The sequence below is a fragment of the Nannospalax galili genome, unplaced genomic scaffold, assembly GCF_000622305.1.
Source record: "Nannospalax galili isolate Female #2095 unplaced genomic scaffold, S.galili_v1.0 scaffold3, whole genome shotgun sequence".
In the NCBI taxonomy this organism is placed as follows: Eukaryota; Metazoa; Chordata; class Mammalia; order Rodentia; family Spalacidae; genus Nannospalax; species Nannospalax galili.
Genome location: NW_008351466.1, coordinates 1,240,126 through 1,265,951, shown reverse-complemented (window position 1 = coordinate 1,265,951; position 25,826 = coordinate 1,240,126). Strand labels below are relative to the sequence as shown.

Genomic DNA, 25,826 nt, shown 5'->3' with positions numbered 1-25,826 from the left:
AATATTCCAAAATATCGAATACAGGAGAAATCGTCAATAATATTCCCACCTCTCCAAACCAAGAACTGAAGTCAGACTTTTTAAAATTTTTACTATTTTTAGAAGCATTCATTACAGCTTTAACATACTCAATAACAATTTCCAGAGCAAAGATACCTCTCTTTCAAAACTGGCTGTAAATTTTTTTTAAAAAAATCTCCATTTCATTTTAAGATATACTGTTTCTTACAGAAACCCATTGTTTTTGCTAATAACACTTAGATATTGGCACATGCATCTCTAATCTGTATGTATCTGATTATTACTAGTCATGGTCGGTTGCACTCAGATCCTTGGCACCTGTGAATGGATATAAAGTCATCAGGTAGATTTCAATGGTAATGTTTATCACCTCTACTAGTTAACGTGATGTAAATTTTTATGCTTCCTCCTCAAATACAACTCATTTTTAATTTGTTGATTTTTTGTGTGTATATCACACAGAACATCCCAAACAATCTTCTTCATCTATATACCCACTTCCCAGATGGCATCCTCCCACACCCCCCGCCCAACTAGAGCCCTTATACTCTGATATCCCTGCTCCTGTCTGCTGTGTTGCGGCACCCCCAGCCATTCCTCAGTACTTGTCCATCTGGTGAATCTAGTCAGCCTATCTAGAGATCCTTGTTTTAGGAAGATCAGCTGTTCCTCATCTAGCAGCAATCAGTTGTTAATATTCCTTTAGATAAGATTGGGGTCTGCTGTTCATTTTCCAAGTTTTATGCTTAAGACTTTTTAACAACTCATTCCACTCATATTGTTGGATTTAGTTTGGTTTTTTCATAAAAAACAAATCATTGTTCAAGTATGACTCTCAAAATTCAAAATAAGGAGGGAGGGAGGAACAGAGGGAAGAAGGAAGGAGAGAAGGAAGGACATTTTATATAATATGTGCAAAGTTTTATTTAACTTACTGAAAAAGAAGCCTGCAGGATGGCAAACTCAGTTCAAAAGAGAATGTGAAAACTTATATTTAATGTATAGTCAATAAAAAACTATTCTAAAATGAGGGATTAAGTTAGAATCAAATGTAAATTATCTCTCAATAAAGCTTTTTTAAAAAATATTTTTGTTTTAGGGGCTGGCTCAGTGGTTAAAAGCACTGGCTCTTCTTACAGAGGACCCGGGTTTGATTCCCAGCACCCACATGGTGGCTAACGTACATCCCTAACTCCAGTTCCAGGGAATCCAACACCCTCTTCTGACCTCTGTAGCCATTGCACGACACGGGTGCACTAACATACATGTAGGCAATACACTCATATACATAAAATAAAAATAATAAAATTTAAAAGTTGGTTAATGTGTTGCAGATAAAGAAGAACCAAATCATGGTGCCTTTTAAAATTACTTAACATATAATACTTAGCCTTCGTTTTATAAATATGCACTTGAAATAATTTTAGAGCTAAGACCATCATATTTAAGTTCAACTGTCAGCTACCACAGTTGACTATTTCACTCAATGCTGTGCTCCAAAATTTTTGTTTCTTAAGAAGTTTTACCTTCACAGGATAATTGAGAAAAAAGTATAATGATTTCCAGTATCAGACTGAGGAGATGGGTCAGTGAGTAAAAGCATTTGCTACACAAGTCTGATAACCTGAGTTTGATCACCAGATCCCACAGTGGAAAGAGAGAACTGACTCCAAAAGTTGTCCTCTGACCTCCACAGATACACAGTGACATGTGTGGCCACATGTGCCCACAAACATTAATAAAAAGTAAATTAATGAATCCCTGTATGCTCCCTTTCCCCACACCTACATAGCCTCCACCCCATCATTTTCATGATGCCCCTAGACTAATGAATCTGTTAAAATTGATGAGTGAGCCTACATCAACTCAGCATCATCACTGAAATTCCATAGTTTACATTAGGGTTCACTCTTGGTAGTGTATATTCTATAGTTTTGGCCAAATGGACCCTAACAGGTATCCACTATTGTGGTGTCACACAGAGTATTTTCTCCATAAAACTTCTATGGTCCACCTATTCATCCCTCACCCCTCCCCAGTAGTATCTTTTTTGTGTGGCTAGAAAGTAACATCACTGCATCTTACCAGATGACAGAACTGTAAAATGACCATATCCTAGCCAACGTGCTAACTTACAATTCTCTAGACCTAGGGAGTCGGACGGCTGTGATAGTCTGTTAGAAAATGAAAAATGTTTTTTTCTTTTCTTTACATTTTTTACTTATTTGGGGGATGTATATGGAGGTCAGAGGACAACTTGTGGAAATTGGTTCTCTCCTTCCACCATGTGGGTTCAAGGGATCAAACTCAGGTTGTCAGGCTTGCTGGCAGGTGCTTTTCCCCACTGGGCCATCTCACAGACACTCCCCCAAACTTTAAATATAGGGTCTCATTCTGTGGTCTGGGTTGGCCTAGACAATGACCACGTAGCCTAGACTGATCTCAAATTCACAGCAATCTTCCTGTCTCAGTCCCCCTACCCACAAGTGCTGGGATTACAGACATAGGCTTCCATGCCTAGCTTAGGAAATGTTGTTAATATCCACAATAATGGATACCTGTCAGGGTCCTTGTCGTAGTTTGTTTCTCCATTGCTGTAACAAAACACTCTAATACTAACTTGGGGAGAACAGGGTTTATTTAGCTTACATCTCCCAGGTCACAGGTCATCAGGGAGCCCTAGGTAGGAACTCTGGGCAGGAACCTGGAGGCAGGAGCTGGAGGACAGACCATGTAGGAACGCTGCTTACTGGCTTGCTCTCTTGGCCCCTGCTCAGCCTGCTTTCTTATGCGACACAGGCCCACCTGCCCAGGGGTGGCACCACCCATAGTGGGTGGGTCCCTTCTACATCACTCATCAAGAAGATGCCCCATAGACATGGCCACAGGCCAGTTCAATAGAGGAAATTCCCCAGTTGAGGCTCCTTCAACCCAGATGTGTCAAGTTGACACTAAAGCTATCCAGCACAGTCCTTATGCATTAGCTACTACTACGGCTGTAACTAAGATCACATACTGAATGGTTTAAAACAACACATACATCATCTTTAGTTCTAGAAGTCAGAAGTTGAAAATCAGTTCCACTTGGCAGAAATCAGTGTGTCAGCGGGACCACACTACTTCTGGGGTCTCTATGGAAAATGCTTCCTTCCTTTTTTGAAGCTTCTGAAGCAACTGTATTCTTACATTCCTTGATTTACAACGTCTTCCATTTTTAAAACCAACTGCAGAGCATCTTCAAACCTGTCTGCCTTCATTTTCACATCACTCTCTTCTAAGCACCCTTGGGACTGCATGTAGCATACCTAGGTAAACTATTTCAAGGTCAATGGATTAGCAATCTTGATTCCTGTAGCTATGTACCATCATATATTCACAGGTTCTGAGGAGGAGGATATGAATATAGGAGGGGTGTAGAATCATCCTTCTTCCTATAATATCCTTATTTCCTGAATTTGAATAATTATAACCAAATCCTTTAGATTTTGTTGAACTTGATTTTGTCACTTATCTTTTCACTCAGCATGTGCTGTATGCACTATCCCATTCTTCATAACAGATGCTTTTCCAATTACAACATTGCCAATCTAATCATTTCTATTACAAACAGTGGGACAGTGAACACCACTGTGTGTATCTCCTTGCACAGTTGTGATTATTTATACAGGAATTATTCCTAGAAGATAAAATTCTGAGACAAGATGTATATCCATTTAATCTTGCCAAATGTTGACAAAATAACTTCCAAAAAGTTATAACAACTTTTCACTACACCAGATAGTTGGGATTCCATTTTCATTCTTTCAGTATTCTATATAGCACTTTGAAATATCCATATACGTTTTCTGGTATAAAATAGAAGCTTACTGGTATTCAGTGAATTGAAATCCTGAACAATGCCATTCCATGTATACAACTCAGAGGGTTGTTCTAATATTAATGGTTACAAGTAATGGGTGTAAATGTGCTTTGTAGTCAAATGGTATTTTCATGCATGGCATGTGTTCTTTGCACACTTAGTTATCATATGTAATGCAGGTTGGCTTCATTATTCCTGTTTTACATGGTGCATGCTTTCTTGTCAAGGCCAACAATACATTTTCATTACAAACCTCCAAGGCACAAACATCCGAAGTGTGTGATTGACTGGGGCAGTCCTTCAAGAAGAAAGAGAAAAAGATTACTGATGTGTGTGTTCTCTAAAGTTAGAAGAAAGTAAAAAGCAAAACCTTCAGAGAATGAGTATTCCCATTCTTAGTAGAATCCAGAGTCTACTGGTTTTATACTAGAGGACTTCTTAGCGACAGAGCTTCTTGGCCTTGGATGGGCTATCCTGCTGAGCACCTTACCCTAGGCACCTACCCTACCCTCACTCTGGAAAGTGGCAATGGACTATAATGATGAGGAATATAACCTTGTGAGGTACAGGTGTGCATAAGGAGACTAGATGAAAGGGCACTGAGGGTTGACTCAGTCTCTCAGAACTATGTTAGCAGAGAGAGGGACCCTTTTTCACCATCCACATATAGTAGTCTCCTCTAGAACTAGGAGTCAGCTTCTCAGATGGACTGAAAAGGCGGTTTCATGGTGACTCACACCTTTGAAGCCAGCACTGGGGAGGCAGAGACAGGTGAGTTTGTGAGATTGAGGCCAGCCTGGTCTAAATAGAGAGTTCCATGTCAGTAGGGCTAGCTATGTAGTGAGACCCTGTCTCAAAGAACAAAAATAAAACAGTGGGCTTCAGAGTTGCCTTGTTTCTGGGGTCAGAGTTAATATAAGCCTGAGTGGGACTTGGTCCCTTCAGTTTTCTTCCCACGGGAAGAGTTTTGGAAGATATGTAGTTAAAAATATACATGAGCCAGGCATAGCGATGCAGGCCTCTAATCCCAGCACTTAGAAGACAGTAGAAGGAAGATTGCAAATTCAAGGCCAGCCTGGGCTACACTGTGAGGTACAGTTTAGCTTAAGCTCTATAGAGCAAGATCCTGTCTCAAAAAAAATCAAAGCAAACAAAGTCCATACATGAGACAAAGTTCTGAAGCTAGAAAGAAATGGCCTCTTTATCAAACATCCTCAGTTCCTTTGTTCAACCTACCAGTGTATGTGAACACACGCTCAGTTTTCCCCGCAGGATTTATTTTTAGGACTTGACTTTTCTTTAGATAGAATTGAGTTGTGTCCTCTGATAAGATATGTTTGTAGAGAAGAACATTTGCCATGAACCCAGCCATATCTCAGAAAAGAATCCCGAAACTACCAATGTATTAACGTAAATTCATAAAGACCTAAGAGGTCTTAGAAGCTTAGGTCATGATTGAACCTAGGTTCAGACACTAGCTGTGGCCTTGTGTAAGTCATTTAACCTTTCTATGCTTTAGATTCATTCTACTTGTAAAACAGTCTTGGTATAATAGAAAATACCTACCTTAGTAAGATGGTTGTGAGGACTGAACAAAAGAATGTATAGGGGCTGGAGAGATGGCTCAGCATTTAAAACCACTGGCTGTTCCTACAGAAGACCTTGATTTGAATCCCAGCACCCATATGGTAGCTAACAACTTTCTCTAACTCCAGTTCCAGGGGATTTGACACCCTCTTCTGTCCTCCATGGGCACTGCATGACACAGGTGTACTTACACACATGCAGTCATAGCACTTATACACATAAAATAAATAAATCAAAAAAGAATGTATATAAAGCATTTGGTACTGTACTAGACATAGAGTTTTCATAAATATAAGCTATTTAATTGTTCCATGGTTCTGTGTCCATAGTCTTTAAAATATTTGTGGAACAAATTATTTACTACATTTCCTTACATGCTAACTTGCACATACTTAGCCTACCAAAATTTTCTAGTAATATGAGAATAGGTGTTAAGAACATGTTGACTACTCAGGAGAAATTGTTACTTGACTAGTGGTTTTTTTCAAACCGCATGGACCTATTTTCCTTTCCCAGAAACCATCTGCTGGCGGAATCTCTAATCTATTCAGTAAGACTTGTCTATGTACCTGTACCCTGTCCTGTGCTGCTTTAAGATTTCAGGGAACATATTTGGGCCTGGTGGTACAGGACTATGATCCCAGCTACTAGAGAAGCTGAAACAGGAAGAACACAAGTTCAAGGCCTACCTTGGCTACAGCATGAGTTCAAGACCAGCCTGGGCAAACTTTTGACTATATTTCAGAAAAAAAAAGAAATTGTAAAAGAACTTGGTATATATAGCTTAGTGATACAGCACTTGCTTAAAGGCCCAGAACATAAGCCCTAGTACAGAAAAAAGAATTTCAGATGTCAAAAATAGAGCACTTAAAGACATGTTTGCAGGCCAGATATGGAAGTACAAGTCTTTAATCCCCACACTTGAGAGGCAGAGGCAGCTGGATCTCCATGAGATCAAGGCCAGCCTGGTCTACCTATCAAGTTCCAGGCTAGTCGGGGCTATATGGAGAACCTGTCTTAAAACAAACAAAAAGCCGTGTTTGAAAATGGACATGGGTATTTCTCCTGTGTACCATCTCATATTCCACAATTCCTTTCTCTGTGTCTGGAAGACTTCTGTGGAACAGAAAGACTATCATAGAGAAGGTTCTAGGGATTCGTTTGTATAATGTATAAATCTCAACTCTTCTCCTTGGGTAAAGGCAGCTGGTTTTTCAGGTTGGAAGTTAATCCACACCCTGTCCCCAAACTCCCTGCATTCCAAGGATATTAAGTCACTGAGGCTGGAGGACACGTAGGGAAACATTTTACCTGATCTGGCACTAAGGCGCTCTTTCTTGCCCTGTGCATCTACATACACTCCAGTTCTAATCGACCTGCTTAACTCTATGTATATTATCTTTCTCTGTTCCCATAATACCCTCCCCTTAAGTAGCTGATTCATATGGCTTTTATGTACCAAGTTATTGTTCCAAATGCTGTTCCTGCTTTTAATTGAGGGCATGTTGACCACTGGGTAGAAGAATTTGGCATCTGAAGAGGCCGTTTTCTTCTGGAAGTCTGATCATTTTAGTTCACCTTAACTATAACTGTTGAAGTCAGTGTCATCCTTATATGAAAGCAACCTAAGTCTCTTCTTTGTCATGATAAAATGATATGAGTTGAGATTGTAAAAGGAAATCTCTGCTATCTCCGAATTACATTCTTCCTCCAAATTAAGTAGCAAATCGTTTTAGTTCCCCCAAAGCAGTTGAAGTTGAGAAAATCACACTAGACTTAGGAAATAGGATAATTCTGGTTAATAGGATAATTATCCTATCCAGGAAATAGGATAATTCTATTTAACAACCCACTACTTAGAAGAGGGTACTCCCCCAACATAAGAAGAAGGGGGGAAATGACTAAAAACAAAAAATTGGGGGGAAAAACAAAATTAGATTATAATGGAAAACCTTATGATTTGGAAATATCGGGGTGTCTTTGAGAGTTGCAGAGCCTTTCTGGGCTCTGTTTTGCTTAGTTTGAGAAGCTAGGGTCCTGGAAATTCTATGGCCACCAAAGCCACTGCCACACCAGAGGCTTTCAGGTACTTGTCTCGCAAATTAGAAGAATGAAATTTACAGACCATGGAGGGTTTTAGAAAGAAGTATTTCATTACAGGGAGTTTAGGAGAGAGAAAGAAGGCAGTGTCCCTGTACAGCTGCTCAGTCCAGGTCCTTTTCCAGGTGTCCAGGTCCCTCCAGGTTCAGGTCAACGTCTTCTGCATGGCTTCCAGGAACAGGGTACTACTTCAAGGAAAATAGATAAGAAAAAAAACTAGACCCCTTTCCTAGTATCCACAGAGACACCTTTGGATTAGATAATTCTGGCTTTTCTGGCCTCAGGGAAGGACAAGTGTTCTGGCAGGTCCAAGGACATTTCTAGCTCTTGGCCAAGAAAGAAACTAGCCACTTTTCTTTGGGGATCTTTTTACCTTAAATTGCCTAAGCAATTTCTACCTCCTGTTCTCATCATTTACATCAGACTGTTTACAATTTCTTGAAACATGGTGGCTACAACTAATACATACTTTTTTTTTTTTTTGGTCTTTTTGAGACAGGGTCTCCCTGTAGCTCCAGCTGCCTGGAACTCACTCTGTAGACCAGGCTGGCCTCGAACTCACAGAAGATCCGCCTGTCTCTGCCTCCCCAGTGCTGGGATTAAGGGTGTGCACCAAAAAGTAAATTATCAATTTTACTCATTCCCCATTCCCTCTCCCCCAATTCCTCCCCCTCTATCCACATCAGTATTCACTCCCAATTTCATGTTCTCTCTTCTCTCTCTCTCTCTCTCTCTCTCTCTCTCTCTCTCTCTCTCTCTCTCTCTCAACTCATTGAGTCCACTTAATGATATCCGTATGTGTCCTAGAGCATGGGTAGCCTCATAGGAACCTCATCCCAGAAGAAAACTGACTGTCCCTCCCCCAGGCGCCATCAATTGCCAATAGGCTCCTCAGCTAGTACATACTTCTAGTTTATCTCACTTTGCTGATCTGTGAGAGACAAGAATTTGTTAGATAAATGCTGAGATATTTGATTCCCTAGTAGGCAGTGGCCATAGTAACATCAATTGCTTGATTACCTTCTAGGGACCCAGCTGACATGCCCACCAAAATATCTGACCGATATGAGACATAAGCGATATAATACATGTGTATTTGCAAACTGGGGTGTATTAATGATAAGAATGTTGGAAATACTATACTCCTCATTAGCAAGTAAAATCCTGCAGGGAGAAAGCAGTGTTGATAATCTAATGTGATCTGGTTTCCCTCCTCCACCTTCACATCCACTGTGAGGTGTCACCCACCCACCATAATGAAAAACAACATGGAGGTGATGTCCTAGCCATTATTAGGTTCTCTCCCTTAAGAGAAAATTAATAAAATACTCAGGACAGTAGCAGACACAAAGAAATCTTCATTTCTTTTACATATCAGAAACATTTTCAGTTACCGTTCAACTTCTCTGAGATCTACACATCAAATAGCAAAATGCCAAGAACATGAGCACAGAAAAGCTGGATTGGAGGGTGTTCCTGTTAAAGGCTCACTGAATGAGTTTTCACTCAAACATTTCCCTTGATAAGCTGGAGGCGTACACAGTTCCCTAAGAGTCACTCAGTTGGTAGAGTCCATAGCCTTGGGTTCAGTGCTGAGCACCACATAAACCAAACACAGTGGCACATACCTGCAACCCAAGCACTCAGGAGGTGGAGGCAGGAAAATCAGTTCAAGCTACATAGTTCTCAGCTACACAGTGACCTTGAGTCCAGCCAGGGAGACATTAGTAAAATCCTTTTGGAGCACTAACTCATTTAGTGAGTAGCGGAGATTGTCTTCTTAGCCATGGTTTTTCATTAGAATTAAAATACCCCAGCCACTCTTACAGTTAAAAGGTTCTACAATAGTCAGGCTGTTCCCAGGGAAGTGCCATTGCTAGTAAGCTGTCATATCCTCTCGTCAGTTGGGATGTGGGCTGGTAGAGTTCTGAGGCTTCGGATTAGTCCAGGGAAGCTCAGCGATGCCTCAAGCAAATGAGCTAAGCTGGAAATTCACAAAGAACCTGAGGTGCTTGAAGGTTATTCCAATTGACTTCGGTAAGATGTGGATGAACAGTATCTCTGACTTTCCTAATTAAACAATGACTAGTGCTGATATCCAAACATAGTAGTCAATCTTAAAAACGTAAAACCTATTTAGAGGTCACATTTTTTTTTTGACAGACTTTTTAGATCATTGAGAAAGTGATCTGGTGAGGACTCACACAGGAGTCTCGTCTTCTCCTTCAATTTCACAGTTGCTCTTGATAACCCCCCAACCTATCCCATAATGTCCAGAAGATAAAGTCAGACAATGCTTTGTCTTGTTTCAGCCTCACAAGATGGCTCTGAGTTCTCAGTCCTTCCCTGGTGGTGCCGGTGGCAGCAGACACAATGGAGGTAGTCTATTACATTATGGGTGAAGAGTGAGCGCAATGGATGCAAGTACTGGAAGAAAAGGAGCATGAAACCAATGGAAACCAGATAAGCAATGATAAGCTGTAAGGCAATCAAGGAATGACAGTAATTCAGTAACACTTTGACTCCAAAGAACTTAAAAACCAAGAGCATGATCACATTCTCTACCAACCTCACACTATAGTGCAGACCCATATGTCCCCAGTTTTGACCTTTGTCAACAAGATCTCTGTCTGCCAACTTCAACTGCAAGGCTGACCAGCAAGAGAAGTTGATACCAGCATAGAGGATGGTAACCGAAATCAGCACCACCAGAGTGCCAACCCGGCTGAAATTTTTCTCAATATTGTTTGGCATTTGGGCACCACTCCTCCAGAACTTAACCCAAGGCTCAAAGAGGATGATCAGGAAATTGAGCACCAAGAAGGGCACAGCCTTCAACTTCAACGTGGCTGAGAACAACACGAGAATCACAAGGCGGGAAGTGATTTCCAATGTCCTCCAGATGGTGATGCAAAGGACTTCCAGTGGCCCAAGGCGAATCTTGTAGTCATCATACTTTATCTGAATAGCCAGCATATTGCAGAGGGTAGCCCCATAGGTGACAGATATCAGGGAAAAAACCATTAGCACAGCTGTAAAATAAAGAATGGGAAAAGGAGGCAATCAGTTAATGTTGGTGGTGAAGCCTGTACTCAGACCCAGAGGCCCAGAGATAATGGGTAGAGCTTGAAAGCCCCAGTTAAGAGTAAATGTATATATGATCATAGCTCTGTAAACAAACATCATGCACTTGAATAAACATTTTAACAAAGACATATAAATACCCAACAGATATATGAAGGTTTCCAACATCACTAACCCACAGAAATGAAAAGGAAAATCACAGTGAGAGCTAGTAGCATAGCTCAGCGTTGAGCTCTTGCCTAGCATGCAAAAAAAAAAAAAATCATAATAAGATATTACCTAATACCTGTTAGGATGGCCATGGTTTTTAAAGTATGACAAAGATATGAAGAAAACAAAACTTTTATACACAGATGGAATGTAAATTGATACAGTCATTACAGAAAGCATCATGGGGGTTAGATAAAGAAATTAAAAATAGAACTACCATATGATCCAGCTATTCCACTACTCAGTACATACTTAAAAGGAAATCAGTTTCCCAAAGAGATGTTTGCACTCTTATGTTCACTATACCACAGTGATCCAGAACAGCTAAGGTATGGAAATAACCTAAATGTCTGTTAATAGATGCATGGATGAAGAAAATATTGTATACACAGGCAATGGAATATTATTCAACAATAAAATGAAGGAAGTCCTGTCATTGTAATAAAGTGGATGAAACTATAGGGCATTATGCTAAGTGAAATGAGCCAGACCCAGAAAGAAAAATGATGTATTACCTCATTTATATGTGAAGTCTCAAAAAGCTGGATTCAAAGAAACAGAATAGGACAGTGTTTTCCAAGGACTGGGGGTTGGGAGGAGTTGGGGTTTTTGTCAAAGGGAACAAACTTTCTGCTATAAGATGAATAAGTTTGAGAGCTCTAATATAAAGCTTGGTGTTGTATTTCATGCTTGTAATTTTCTAAAAGTGTTCACATACACAAATGGTAATTATGTGAGATGATATACATATTATCAAAACATCACATTATAAACCTGAAATATATATAATAAAACAAAATACCACACACACAAAGAAAAGGAAAAGAAATTAACCAAAATACTTTCTTTAATGTGATAGGGTTTTATATCAGTTTTTAAAATATTTTGGGCTGGGGATATGGCAAAGTATTGGCATGGCATGCACAAAGCCACTGGATTTGATCCCAAGCACCACTGAAGTTAGGAAATAAAAATAATAAAATCTTCTATATTTTTATTTTATCCTTCTATATGTTTCTACTTTCTGTTTCTAATTTAGAAATTCTGGATGAGTATACAGTGTAAGAATTTAATAATCATAAAATATATAATCTTTTCAAATGATTGAAATCATTTGACTATGTCTTAGAACTAACATTGAGAAGTCACTAACATGAGACCATATATAAAGGTATAGAGTAGACCTACCTGATGGAATAGCCTTTTGAAAGAGCAGTGAATGAGAAAGTAAAAGAACTATCTGAGAAAACTGTAATCTTGTGACTTATGGACAATACCCTTTCTAATTGAAGTACAGTCTTTTTTATTATTTTTATTTTATGCAGATGAATGTTTTGCCTGGACGTATATAAGTGTACTATGTATATGCAATGCCTTGCAGAGGCAAGAAGAGGGTGTCAGATTCCCTGGAACTGGAATGACAAGTGGTTGTTGGCCGCCATGTGGGTGCTGGGAATTGAACCTGAGTCCTCTGGAAGAAGAGCAAGTGTAAGCCATCTCTCCAGCCCCTGAAGTCCCATCTTTGATGTGTGTTTTCTTTAAGAAACTAATTTTCTAAATGATTCACTCCAGGTGTATGTGCCAAAAACTGTATTAGAAATCCCATGAAGGCAGAAGGAACCATATTTATTTTATTCATTGTTTTATACAAGCTAATATACAGTGCATGAAATACAGTAAGTGTTTGATAGATGTTTGTGGAATAACGAAGACCTCTGAGCTTAGAGCAGCAACATAGATACTTAGGGTTAAAAATCCTTGATTCAGGTATGTGGTAGCTGGTGGGACTCATTGAATATCTATGTGCCTCAGTTTCCCAGTTCTCTGAGATATTATAGGGTTGTGTTTATCATCAGCACTTACAAGTCATCACCCTCACACTTTGGTATACTTAAAGAATCTCTGAACTTTAAACACATTTTTTGACCCATGGTAGCCATACTATACTGTATGTTAAAGAAGGTGCACATAAGGGTCAGACATCTCTTACCTAAACACTAAGCCTCAACTACAGGTGATATAGGCGACCCTTTCCTTTTCTTCCTTTATGTCAAATAATAGTGATGACGACAATGACTACTACTACTACTGCTACTACTTAATAATAATAATAATAATAATAATAATTTGATAGCTCTCATAGAAAGTGAGAGTCCTGAGGATTACTCATCCAGAAAGAAAGCACTTCCTCATTTAATGTTCACTCAGAAGACTGTTCCAACAGGTAGGACTGTTCTTCCTCCTCTTGTTTCTCCATTTCCAAAAGCATAGTCCTTAGGTTTACCTTGACACTTAGAAAAGAAGGTTATTTAAAAATGGATGGAACACCTAGAAATAAGCTTTGTAAAAATATGAAAATTTTCTTATTTTATTGAAGTACACTTAAAAATTTAACAAAATGGAGATTATCACCTTCTAATATGAAACTGACTGGTCATATAAAACCCCCATAGCCTAACTAATTTCATGCAATCTCTATCAATGGAATAGCTTTTTCTTTTCTGCTTATTGCCTTTTTTTTATCTTTCTGAGACAGGGTCTCCCTGTAGCCCCAGCTGTCCTGGAACTCACTATGTAGACCAGGCCGGCCTTGAACTCACAGAGATCCACCTGCCTCTGCCTCCCAAGTGCTGGGACTACAGGCGGTGCCACCACGCCCGGATAGTGCTTATTGCTTATTAAGTTGGAGGAATTGAGAGCTAGAGTGATGGCTCAACTATTAAGAGTGCTTACTGCTCTTGCAGAAGACCCAAGATTCGTTCCTAGCACCCATGTTGGGCAGCTCACAACTCCCTGTAACTTCAGTCCCAGGGAGATCCTCTGGGGCTACATCTGGCCTCTGTGAGCACTTGCACTCACATACTCATGCCCATATGCATACACACAAACATACATACATGTACATAATTTTACAAATAAGAAAAGCAAATCGGGGGCTGGAGAGATGGCTCAGCAGTAAAAAACACTGGCTGTTCTTGCAGAAGACCCAGGTTCGAATCCCAGCACCTACATGGCAGCTAACAACTGTCCGTAACTCCAGTTCCAGGGGATCCAATGGCCTCTTCTGTCCTTTGAGGGCATTGCATGACACAGGTACACTTATATACATGCAGGCAACACACTCATACACATAAAATAAAAATAAGTAAAAATTTTTAAAAAGTAAATCTTAGGGGCTGGAGAGATTGGCTCAGTGGTTAAGAAAACTTGCTGCTCTTGAGGAGGACAAAGGTTTGATCCACAACACCCACATGGCAGCTCACAACCTTCTTTAACTCCAGTTTCAGCAGATCTGATGCCTTCTTCTGGCCTCCACCAGCACCAAGTACGCACATGGTACATGTATATAGAGGCAAACATTCACACACATATAAATAAATAAATAATAAATAAATAAATAATTGCTAGATAGATAGATAGATAATGGATAAATAAATAAATGGAATTGACAAATTGATCTTGGAAATTCATCTATTCAGAAGTTTGCTATGAAAGATTTCTGCAAGTCAGGCAAAAAAAAATCTATAAACACTTAAGTTTTTTTTGTGTGTGTCTTTTTGAGACAGAGTCTCCCTGTAGCCCAGCTGTCCTATAACTCCACTGTATAGACCAGGCTGTCCCTGAACTCACAGAGACCCACCTCCTCTGCCTCCCAAGTGCTGAGATTAAAGGTGTGTGTCGTTATGAATGTATTGCCTACATGTGTGTAAGTGAACCCATATTGTTCATTGCCTGAGAAGGTCAGAAGAGGGCATTGGAGCTGCTGGAACTGGAGTTATGGATGGCTGTTGGCCGCCATGTGAGTGCTGGGAATCAAACCCAGGTGCTCTGCAAGAGTAGCCAGTGCTCTTAACCGCTGAGCCATTTCTCTAGCCCCCAAGATTTTTAATATATAAAAGTATGGGTATGGTGATGTATGCCTTTAATCCCAGCACTTAGGAAGCAGAGGAAGGAGAATCTCTGTGGGCTCAAGGCCAGCCTGATCTACATACTGAGGGCAGCCTAGTCTACATAATAAATTCAAAGACAGAGCTACATAGTGAGACCCGTCTCAAAAAAACAAAACAAAAAAGTAATACTTCAAAAAGATACCAAAAATATATTGTGTATATTAGGAGTAGATATTGTATACATATTACATGTATGGCATACATGTAAATTTAAAATGTGTTTTGTAGACAGAAAATTTATACAACTATACCCACACCTACAACAGAGCAAGATCATTATCACGAATGAGTAAACAGCACCTAAAATATAAAAGATAAGCAATATACTGGAAAAATGTGACTACAGTACATAAATAAGCAATTCATAAAACATACACAGAAAACATGAAAACATGCTTGGCTTCACTCACAAAGAAAGCCAACTACTTTAAAAGTCAGAAGCTGGGGTTCATGAGACGGCTCAGCAGTTAAGACCACTGGCTGCTCTTGCTGCAGGGACCTGGGTTTGGTTCCCAGCACCCACATGGCAGTTAACACCTATTTGTAACTCCAGTTCCATCGGATGTAATGCCCTCGTCTGACCTCTGGGGACAGAGCATGCACATGGTGCATAGATATAGATAGATATAGATATAGATATAGATATAGGTATAGGTATAGGTATAGGTATAGGTATAAATACAGATATAGATATAGATCGATATATGCAGGCAAAACACATACACATAAAATAAAAACAAATACATAAAAAAATTTAAAAAATAAAAGGCCAGAAGTTTGAGATAATGAAGGAACAGCACATCCACATACTATAGGTAGCAGTATAAATTCACATACCCTTTTGGTTATTTTGTAGAATAAATAAAATTCTAAGCACAATTTATTTCACTCAGTAATTTTACTGCTATAATTATCTTACAAGTCTCATTCAGGTACACAGACATTTACAAAGATGTTGACAATAACAGACTTTGAAATTAGGGGGAAAACCTTTATATGTGAAAAATTAGAAACAATTTTTAATCCTAACAATAGAAAATAAGAAATGAAAAATGATCTAATTCATATGAGAAATAAGCTTTGCATATGTATGTATATATATTTATAAATAACTATTGGAAAATATGTATTAGCACACTCATGAAAAAGATTATTCTGGGTCAAAATATGTAATATATGCTGTCTATATATTGATTTTTCTGCAGTGCTAGGGATTTAACGCAGGGTGCAGGTTTCCCTACAGTGCTAACACGTAATGCACATGTTAGACAGGTATTCATCCATTGAGCCACATCCACAGCCCAGTATGTGTGCATAGGAAAGGGAGGTCCAGAGGGATCCATACTGAATGGCTAGCAGAGATAACCTTTGGGGAGCAGCTTTATATTTTCTATTTTGTATCTATTCTGTGTGATCTGAACTGTTACCAAACAACATCTGACTTTTGTAATTAGAAAATAAAAACTAAAAATAGTACATTAAGATGGTAAAATTTCATACAAATGAATTTAAAGTTAACACTGCTGATTTCTCATTCTCACACTTTTTTTGTTTGTTAGTTTTTTGAGACAGGGTCTCACTATGTAGCTCTGGCTGGCCTGGAACTCACTATGTTGACCAGGCTACCTCTGCATTCTGAGTGCTGGGATTAAAGACATGTACCACCACACTCCACCCTCATTCCCACTCTTGACATAGTTTTTTTTCATAGCTTTCCAGATATTTTCTGTGTATACAATTACCTGAAGGTCGATCAGTATGTGCATGTTCTATTTGTGTACTGTATACCTATTTAAGTAGATGATTTCTCAACTCTCAAAATTTTCAGGAAGCAGCATCATTTCTAGATAGTGTTTTCCTCAAACTACTGTCAATTAAATATGTGTAAAAAGCTTCAAAATCAACAGAACATCATAAACTGTTAGTGCAGAAAAGAGGACAAATTTTCCCTCTATTGAAACATGTATTTGAAACAGAGGACTTTGCCAAACAGGGTCAGCACTTACTAATAAGGAAATGATCCAAGCTATACCCACACCTGAAGTGGCTTCTACCCAACCAGATGAAGCATATATCAGGCTGGTAAAATTCAGTAATAATACTTGATCTAGACTTTGACAACACTGACTCACATTTCATCCTCTGCTAGAGTTCTTACTCATCTTGGGATCCCTCTTTTACAAGTGGAACTTATGGCAGTGACTGCTTGTAACTTCCTCCAAAGATCACAGAGAAGATCAGAACTTGCATCAGGCCTGACTTACCAGTATTCATTCCATACTCCTTTTATGTCTCTCAACTAATGTAGGAGATTATTAAATCCATGGTTCCCTAATGAAGCTAGCCAGAATAAACTATGGTACTTTTTTTTTTTTAATGCTGGTTCCTGGCCTCCTCACACTCTGGGGTTGATTCAGGTCTGGGAAGAGAAGGTCATTTTTTTTTTTTTTGAGACATGGTCTCCCTGCAGTCCCAGCTGGCTTAGAACTTTCTGTGTAGGCCAGGCTGGACTCAAACTCACAGAGATCCACCTCCCTCTGCCTCCCGAGTGCTAGGATTAAATGCATGTGCCACCACGCAAGAGAAGGTCATTTTAAAGAGCTTTATTTATTTGTGTGTGAACATATACCTAAATGTATAGACATACACCACGTGCATACCTGGTGCCTAGAGAAGCCAGAATAGGGTGTCAGATTCCCCTGGATCTGGAGTTACAAACACTTGTTAACTCACCATGTAGGTGCTGGGAACAGAACGTGGTCAGAGAACAGAACCTCTGCAAGAGCAGCAAGTACTCTTAACTGTTGAGCCATTTCTCCAGGCCCAAGAGAAGGTAATGTTATAAAAAAGAATCTTCCAAGTCAGGTGTGGTAGTTCAGCTTGGGAAGCTGAGCAGGAAGATTTCCATGAGTTTGAGGTCAACCTGGACTATACAGTAAGTTCCAGGCCAGCCTGGATCATAGAGTGAAACTCCTATCTCAAAATATGGAAAAAAAGCCAGGCATGGTGGTGTACACCTTTAATCCCAGCACTCAGGAGGCAGAGGCTCTCTACATAGTGAGTTCCAGGCCAGCCAGGGTTACAGGGAGACCCTGTCTCAAAGAGACCAAAAAAAATATGGAAAGAAAGGGGGCTGGAGAGCTGGCTCAGTGGGTAAGAGCACTGGCTGCTCTTGCAGAGGACCAGGGTTCAATTCCTAGCACCCACATGCTGGCTAACAACTCCAGTTCTAATGGATCCAATGCCTTCTTCTGGCCTCTGTAGGCCTTACATGTATATGGTACTCTTAAATACATGCAGGTAAAACACTCATGCAAATAAAAATAAATAAATTTTAAAAAAGAAAAAAAAGAATCTTCTCACATTGTTATGATTTTCAATTATATTTGGGGACTCTTTCTCTAAAGGTGGCCATCCCTAAACAAACAAAGCAACAAGCAACATCATTTACACACTTCACTGTACCCCAGTTTAATAAATCTGACAGGACTGAGATGTCTGACTCCTAAGTTCTTCAGTTCCCCAGTACAGTCCAACAAATCAGAGTGTTCTAAATATATTCCATCCAGAATAGTAAGCTACTAACAATACATGGCTTTTGAACACTTGAAATGTGGACATCATTACTGAGGAAGTATGCGTTTAGTGCATTTTTTTCTTTAAATTGCCACATGAAGCTAGCGGCCAGGATATTGGAAAGCTTAGGCCTAGACTTCTAAGACTCTTGGTTTAAACAGAGCCCTCCCTTCTCTTGACCCCACTCACCTCTACCCAAGGGCACCTCTGCAGAGATCAGGGTCACATAGAGCTGATAGGTAAGCTGGGGAACTGAGCCCAGGAAGGCTTGGATCTGTGACATACGTTTGTAGGCATTGCGATGCATAGCCAGGGTCCGGATGGAGTGGCCCACCTCCCACTCTATCAGCACTTCCTGGCCATCTATTAGCATCTTCTTTCGGGTGAGGCTGACATAGGGCTCCTCCTGCCCCTCTTTCTTCCACAGTGTGAGGTACTTAATCATGGCCTCCAAACATCTGCAGGAGCAAAGCATCATGGGAACTTAACTAAAATTGTCCCAGGAAAGGAAGTTGTTATAAAAGGGAAAATGTTGCAGAGGGTGTGTTACTCTTTGTCATTTCCTTTCTTGTGCCCACTGCACATGAATCAAAGGGTTGGCCGTACCTTCTACAAGTTACTTCTATCTATGCCCTTTTCTGTTTGGTCACCTTCTGACCTAAGAACACCATTTCAGAAATACCTCTTTTTAGGCAAGGAATTGTTTTTTTCTCCTTAAGAACAGGCCAGTGGCTTAAAAAAAGTGCCTCAAACACATAAATATTAAGAAATATTGTGTTCAAAGAGAAAGTTGAAGGTTCTAAAGGGCTCTGGTTTTCACAAGACCTTAAATTCTTTGATAAATGTATTCAGCTTCATACTTGGGATTCTTAGGGTCTGCATTTTCAAGAAAGCATCTCTCTTTGTGCCTCTTGTTTGGGGACAACCCCCTTTTAAATTTGATTCTCTTTACAAAGAGGAAAACATCCTCACAAGAGCCTATTACCCTTGACCTATCCATAAGACCCCCTTCCTCGCTGTGACCCTCCCATATCTCCCACATTAAAATCTAAAGTCTCTAGCAGTTCTGATGGTAAACAGAAGAAAAAAGCAACTAAGACATTTTATTTTGGAACATCTGAGTTATCACTTCCCCCCACTCATCCTGAAAAGAATGGAAACTTCACTATTTATGACAAAAATATCTGTGCTCGAAATGAAGTCATCTTCCCCAACAGACCGAGGGCAGGGGTTGTATTATCTTGCTTCCAGCTCTTATCATGAAGTGGGAATTTGAGAAATATTTGCTGAGCAAATGAAAGAATGAGAATAAGAAAAAGAAGACAGGTGGGAAATGGCAGGAGGTGAGGATAACAGAGAGTGACTTAACAGAAGAATAGATCAAAGATAAGCTCTGGGACGGATGTGCTTTCTAGGTTTTGACTGTTAACAGGAAGGCTGAGAATATGAACTGGCTGCCATTCTCCACAGCATCTCCCTGGCATTGTTTGATGTGTACTGCTTCAAAATGTGGAGGATTGCTGGGTATGACATGGTGGTGCACGGCTTTAATCCCAGCACCCAGGAGGTAGAGGCAGGAGGAAGTCTATGAGATCCAAGGTCAGCCTGGTCTACATAGCGCATTCCAGGCCACCTGGGACTACAGGGAGACCCTGTTTCAAAAATCAAAAAATGTGTATGAGAAATTTCTACTTTTTTGTACCTGTGTGTTTGGGGGTAGTGGGTATTCACATACCCCAGTACATGCGTGGAGATCAAAGGACAAACTTGGGTGTTGGTCCTTGCTGTCTACCTTGTTTGAGGCAGGGTCTCTGTTTTTCAGGCTTGTTGGCCCACAAGCTTCTGAGGATTCTCTGGTCTCTGCCTCCCATCTTGCTGTAGGAGGGCTAGGATTAGAGGTATGCGCTACTGCATCCACTTCTACATGGGTTCTAAGAATCTAAACTTGGGTTCTCTTGCTTGTACAGCAAGCACTTCACCCACTAAGCCATCTCCCTAGCTCTAAAATTTCTACAGACAAATTCTAAGACCTAGAGAGAGAAAAGAAAAGAAGAAGAAAGAAAAATGCAACTTTCTTTCTATTTGGGGAAAAATGCCCAAGTTTATTTTCAACAAAATATCTTAGATTTACAGAAGCCTGTCAAAATATTGGGGAGGTACGAAGCATTCTGTTTATGCTTTTATTCTTAAGTCTATTCACTAGTTTAAGTAAGGGGTTTGACTTGCTCCTGAGCTACAGTAAACCAGAGTACATCTTCATTTCCAGAAGCATGTTTGCATTTCATGTAAGGGCGCCAAGCTGTACAAACAGCTTCATTTGCCTGAAAGCACCACTCAGATTCTTACCTACCAAAAGAAGGAATGTGCCTTGAAAATAAGCATATAAAGAATATCATTTATGAGTTTACAATTATTTTCCCCTGCTATGGACTTTGAGTAACTGAGGTTATAAATGCTTCTCAGTTCATAAACAGTACAATTTACATGACAAAAATGAGAAATAGTCAACACCCTCCATGTAGAGTGATCAAGTCAAAAACAGTTTGTGAGGCCACAAACAAGAAAAAAAAGGGGGAAGTCAAAACTGAGGACTGGGTACTTGCTAAAATTTGCATCTTCCTCAACTGTTAACTCAGTATATTGCACTTTTAAAAAAAGCACATAGAATGGTTTCCTTGAATCTTTTGTGACATCTTGAAGTTAAAGATAAGGTCTTCCTTTTACAGCTTAACTTTAAAGATTTAGAACTTGAAAAGGATCTTTAGTTCATCATCCAACCCCAAAACTGCATAGGGTTAGCTGAATCATATCTGGCCATGAGGTACAGCATGGCCCATACTGTATTCATTGCTTTTAGTCACTTGCCAGAATTTAAAATCATGAAATTGCACATAAAATCCCATCTTGGGGACTTCTCAGAAGTTTTATCTGGCAATACTGGATCTGAATTCCAATAGAGATCCAATGGGTCAGCGTTTTAGAGTGGCTGGCTCCTTGCTAGGCAGTTCCTGGAGTCCAGATTGTCATGGTAATGGCTACTGCCCACCATTCCACTCAAAACACTGAGTCTTTGTTTTGGGCTCATCACACATGAGACTATTTTCTAATACATGCTCTATTTCACCAATTTATAGTACCTGCCTAGCCCATGCAAACACCTGAAATTAGAAATCATAATCTATCCCAATCCATTTATTTTACAGATGAGGGAACTGAGGCCCAAGGCATCTTAAGAAATTCCACTAAGGCCACACAACTTAAAAGTAACAGAGGGAAGACTAGACTCTAGGTCTCCTAATCCAGGTCACCACCTTGTTTTCAGTGATGGAACTTAACCAATTCTTCCTTGTTTAAAACTATACAGATAAACATTTTCCAGATTTATAGAAATACAGTTGAAGATATAAACTATGTATATTTGCAGATAATAAATTTTATAAAAAAGGATTCCCAGCCTTAATCAGTGTCACAGCATGTTTTAGCTAAGGATGAGCTGAATCTTCCTCATGCAATTACAACATCAACACTGTGACCCATATTCCTCAGCTGACTGTAGATGTTTGCCTCTCTTACAGTCATGACAAACTTGGTCCATTCCTTCCTCCTGATCTCATGCATTGTGCAATGTTTCTCTACCTTCAAACCCCATAGCATCCAGATGAGGCTTCAGACACAGATGCCTGATTCCCTACAATTAAATACGTTCCTACCCCCTTTACAGTAACCTGAATGAGACACCTAATATTATCGTTCTTTGTGACTGAACTGAGATATAGGTGGTCTACCTTCCTTTAGTACCTTCCAACTGTGTATATTTTTTGCAGAAATATAAAAAGAGATAAGGAGACTGATGGACCAATGGAGAAAAGTGAACTACATTGGGGTGGAGTACCAGATTGCTACAGATGACGTAAAGAATTTCCCAGATGTCAAATAACCCTGGAAAATTTGAGAAAATGACTACAAGACCAGCCAAAGAAGTTCAAGGTGTAAAAACTGAATGTGGGATGGAATGGAGGCAGGAAGGAATGTTTATCCATTTCATAAAGTACCTAAAAGGCAGAATTAAAATTATAGACTCTCGGGGCTAGGAGTATAGCTCAGTGGAACAGCACTTGCTTAGCATGCCCACGGCCCTGGGTTTGGTCCCCAGCAAAGTAAAAAATTACTCTATAGCTATAGTCTGACTGCATAAGGCGACCACATCTGCTGGTCCCATACCAGTTTTTACAACCCAAACTCAGAATTGTCTAATCAAGTCTTATTTATACCATCCACAGTTTTTGGAGCACAGATAACATGCTACATGCTTTTTATGATGGCACCTAAAGTTTCAGATAAGGTGTTTGAACAGTAGATAGGGCAGTCAGGAGTGGGAGAGAATGCAAGAATCAATTAGATCAGAAGCACAGTATCAGCAGTGGAACTATTAGCTTCATCCTTCTCTGTATACATTTGGAGGGGTTTGTTGGGGAGAGATTTAAAATTGCTCACCTGATAACAGGTCCCAAGAGGATTAGATGCATAAATAATGATAGTGGTCTATCTTTGGCCAGGTCTCTGTGGACAAAAATTAGGGTCAACTGAACCATAATGGATGAAAACATAAAGAAGGAAAAGGTGTATGTCATCCAGAAGGTTTCGTTATTCTTTCGATAAATTCTAACCATATACAAGGCAGATGCAGCCTCCCCGCAGTACAAAAAGGTGGAGAAGAGGATACTAAATGGAAAGGTAAAACGTGGGTTGGGTCCACGGATGACATCTTCCTCCAGAGATGAAACTGGATCCACATTTGGCTCCTCAGGAATTTCATAAACTCTGTCCATCGTGGAAGTTCTGTTGTGGTCCAGTATTCAGAGTTCTTCCCCACCCATTCCCAAAAGAGCCCTGTAGCTAATGCAGTCCAAGATCAGTCAAGTGGGCTCTGTCAAGTTGAGTTCCTGATTTGAGACCAACCAGTCAAAACAGTAAGTAGACCCTTCTCTTCTAGATTCAACTCAAATTAGAATCTGGGATGGAAAGCCCAGGAGTATCACTTTGAACTTCACTCTTGATTGGCCAGATATGCAATCGTCAACATCTGTGCTGAGCAACTTGGACAAGGCAAAATCAAATATCCCAGCACCGAATCTGGAGTCTTAATTCCAGGCGAGTGAAAAGACATGGAACAGCTGTTTGCAGGGGCGGCTCTTTTCACAGCCCCCTAGACAGGGGAGTAGCCCTTCTGTCAGGGCACATCACACACTCAGCAGCTCCTCCTGAGGAATTCTGATCAGTGTGGCTTCCTCGGGTCAGCAGAGAACTGAGCCAGGGTAGAAAAAGGGAGCATAGATAGCCTGGGCGTCCCCTGGAGGATTCAATTCAGCGCCTAGGTATCCAAGCTACTGCTAGGTTGTGGCTATTAGCTCGCCGGCTCGCCTGCTCACCGCTCACCGGAGTTCTCTGAGGACCAGCACCGAGTCAAGGGTTCTCTGGATGCCAACTCCGATTGCCCCAAGCCCCGCCCCCAAGACTCCCTGGCTGAAGGCCCGAGTAAAGCCCAATGTTCCCAAGCGTGGTCTCCGCGGGGAGAAGCTGAGCGTGTGCTAGGAACAAGATGAGAAGCAGCTGGAGAGGCTTTGTTATCGAAAGGCAGAGTATGAGGAGTGCAGCAGGTCCCTGGCTTCGGGAGCTAAGGCACCTGGATGACTTGATCAGGTGGTGGTGGTGTCAGCAGGCGAATGGGAGGGACAGCTGGGGCCAATCAAAATGAACCAGAGTTCTGGACGAAGAGCCAAAGGATGCTCCAGGTAGAGAGGCACGACAAAAAGGGGCTTGGGCTAGTCTTCAAAAGCATTTCTCACCGTGACCTCGGAATCCGGGAGAGAGCTTTCCTCTTCCCCAGGAGTAGCAGGGACCCACATCTACCCTGCCCTCCACAGCTAGCTAGCTAAAGTGGCTCACTCCCACACTTGCTCAACCCACGCGGTTAGGCAGGTGTGTCTCCCTTGGCCGCAGGGTTGAACCTCCCAGGTCCTATTGCCCTCCAGATAGTATCACAGGAGGGAGAACCTAGGAGGCAATTGGGTCAGTTTCCTTTTCAGGCAAGATTGTTTGCAGCAAAGGAAAGATTGAACCAGATAGAGATCAAAACTCAAGGCCAGCCCACAGACACTGAAAGCCTATATATGTGTGTGTGCCTTAATTTCTGACTTACAAAATGAGGCAGAATTAACTTTCAGGTCTTTGGTTGAAAGGCTCTGAAGAGATGCCACAGTCTAAATAGACTGGCAAGAAGCCAAGAAAGCTGTTAGTAAAAATGGAGAGGGGTGTCTTAAAGATCTCTTAAAATTGCCTGGATTTTTAAAGACAATCTTCCTCCACCTCACTGAGCTTTTGTTTTCATGCCTCATTTGCATAATTCTAAACCCCAGAGAAAAAGGGAAAACATCTGCCTCTGGGTAATAACATAAATGTAGCAAAGCTTATGCTAATCTCCTCTGCCACAGGAAGTCAGTGAAAGGAATCTATGTGAGGAGTGGGCAAGTAGCAGCCAGCAAAAGGATGGCCTCAAGACAGACTTGGCTTGTCATTTATGTTGTTTTTGAAGGTTCCCTCAATTGCTGCCTCCTTTCCTGGGGGCTGATTTAGGGACAGATTCCACTTGGAAAGTTGCTGCTGTCTGAAGCACAGCTGCCTCTGGGCTAGCAGACTCATACTTCCTCTTTTGTGGTTCACTAACAAAGTGACACTATTGAGGACAGCCTCAGAAAAAATGTGTTGATTACTTGGAAGGTTCCAAGGAGAAGACAGGTCCTCCACCAGCAACACAGGGTACAGAATCCCTTGAGGCAGCTTTAGCAACCTACTTGCAAGCTGGGTCTCAGGCAGGGTCACCAACTCATCCACTTCACTGGGATGGGGTGAATTGGTCACCCAAACACAGAAGAGAAAAACTAAAAAGAATGTAGAATAGGGCTGGAGGTGGTGGCACATGCCTTTAATCCCAGCACTCTGGAGACAGAAGCAGGGGGATTTCTATGACTTCGTCTCAAAACAAACCAAGAAAAGTAGACTATAATACCAGTGTTGTTCTTTCCAGCCTGTCCTCTTTCTGCCCCATGCCTTCACCATTTCCCAAGTATGCAGCTTTACAAAGTCCTCCTATTTTGTTCCTAAATGATTCCTTCTGTCTGACATCCAAGGCTGTCTGTAATCACCACTGCTTCTCTAATTTTCGTCGCCCACGCTACCCTAGCACACACCCTTTGTACCAGTCCAGCAGGTTTGCTCACTTACCGTATTCATCCTGTTTACTCCCACCTTCTGTGCCTAGGTGATGCCATTTGCAGCCCACCTCATCCTTTTCTACACTAGCCCAAATTCTAATCATCTTTCAAGGGTCAGCTTCAGTGTGACACCCCCCTCCCCACCAGGAAGCTGTCTCTCACCTTCCC

At 40.8% G+C, this 25,826-nt stretch overlaps 1 protein-coding gene across 1 annotated transcript; it reads right to left on the bottom strand.

Moving 5' to 3' along the window:
• Positions 1-9,031: 9,031 nt before the first annotated feature.
• On the bottom strand, positions 9,032-23,264 carry Xkrx (XK related X-linked). Its single transcript, XM_008848338.3, has 3 exons — positions 22,882-23,264; positions 18,577-18,845; positions 9,032-10,599 (listed from the first exon to the last, which is right to left on the bottom strand). The coding sequence occupies exons 1-3, from the start codon at positions 23,214-23,216 to the stop codon at positions 9,854-9,856; spliced, it is 1,350 nt and encodes a 449-aa protein (XP_008846560.1). The 5' UTR covers positions 23,217-23,264; the 3' UTR covers positions 9,032-9,853.
• Between the last annotated feature and the right edge of the window lie 2,562 nt (positions 23,265-25,826).

Coding starts and splice junctions, on each gene's coding strand:
- Xkrx (XM_008848338.3), bottom strand. CDS start 23,216: ATGGACAGAGTTTATGAAATTCCTGAGGAGCCAAATGTGGATCCAGTT. Junction 18,846..22,881: donor CTCTTGGGACCTGTTATCAG/GTGAGCAATTTT, acceptor TTGCTCCTGCAG/ATGTTTGGAGGCCATGATTA. Junction 10,600..18,576: donor AGAGGTGCCCTTGGGTAGAG/GTGAGTGGGGTC, acceptor TTTATTTTACAG/CTGTGCTAATGGTTTTTTCC.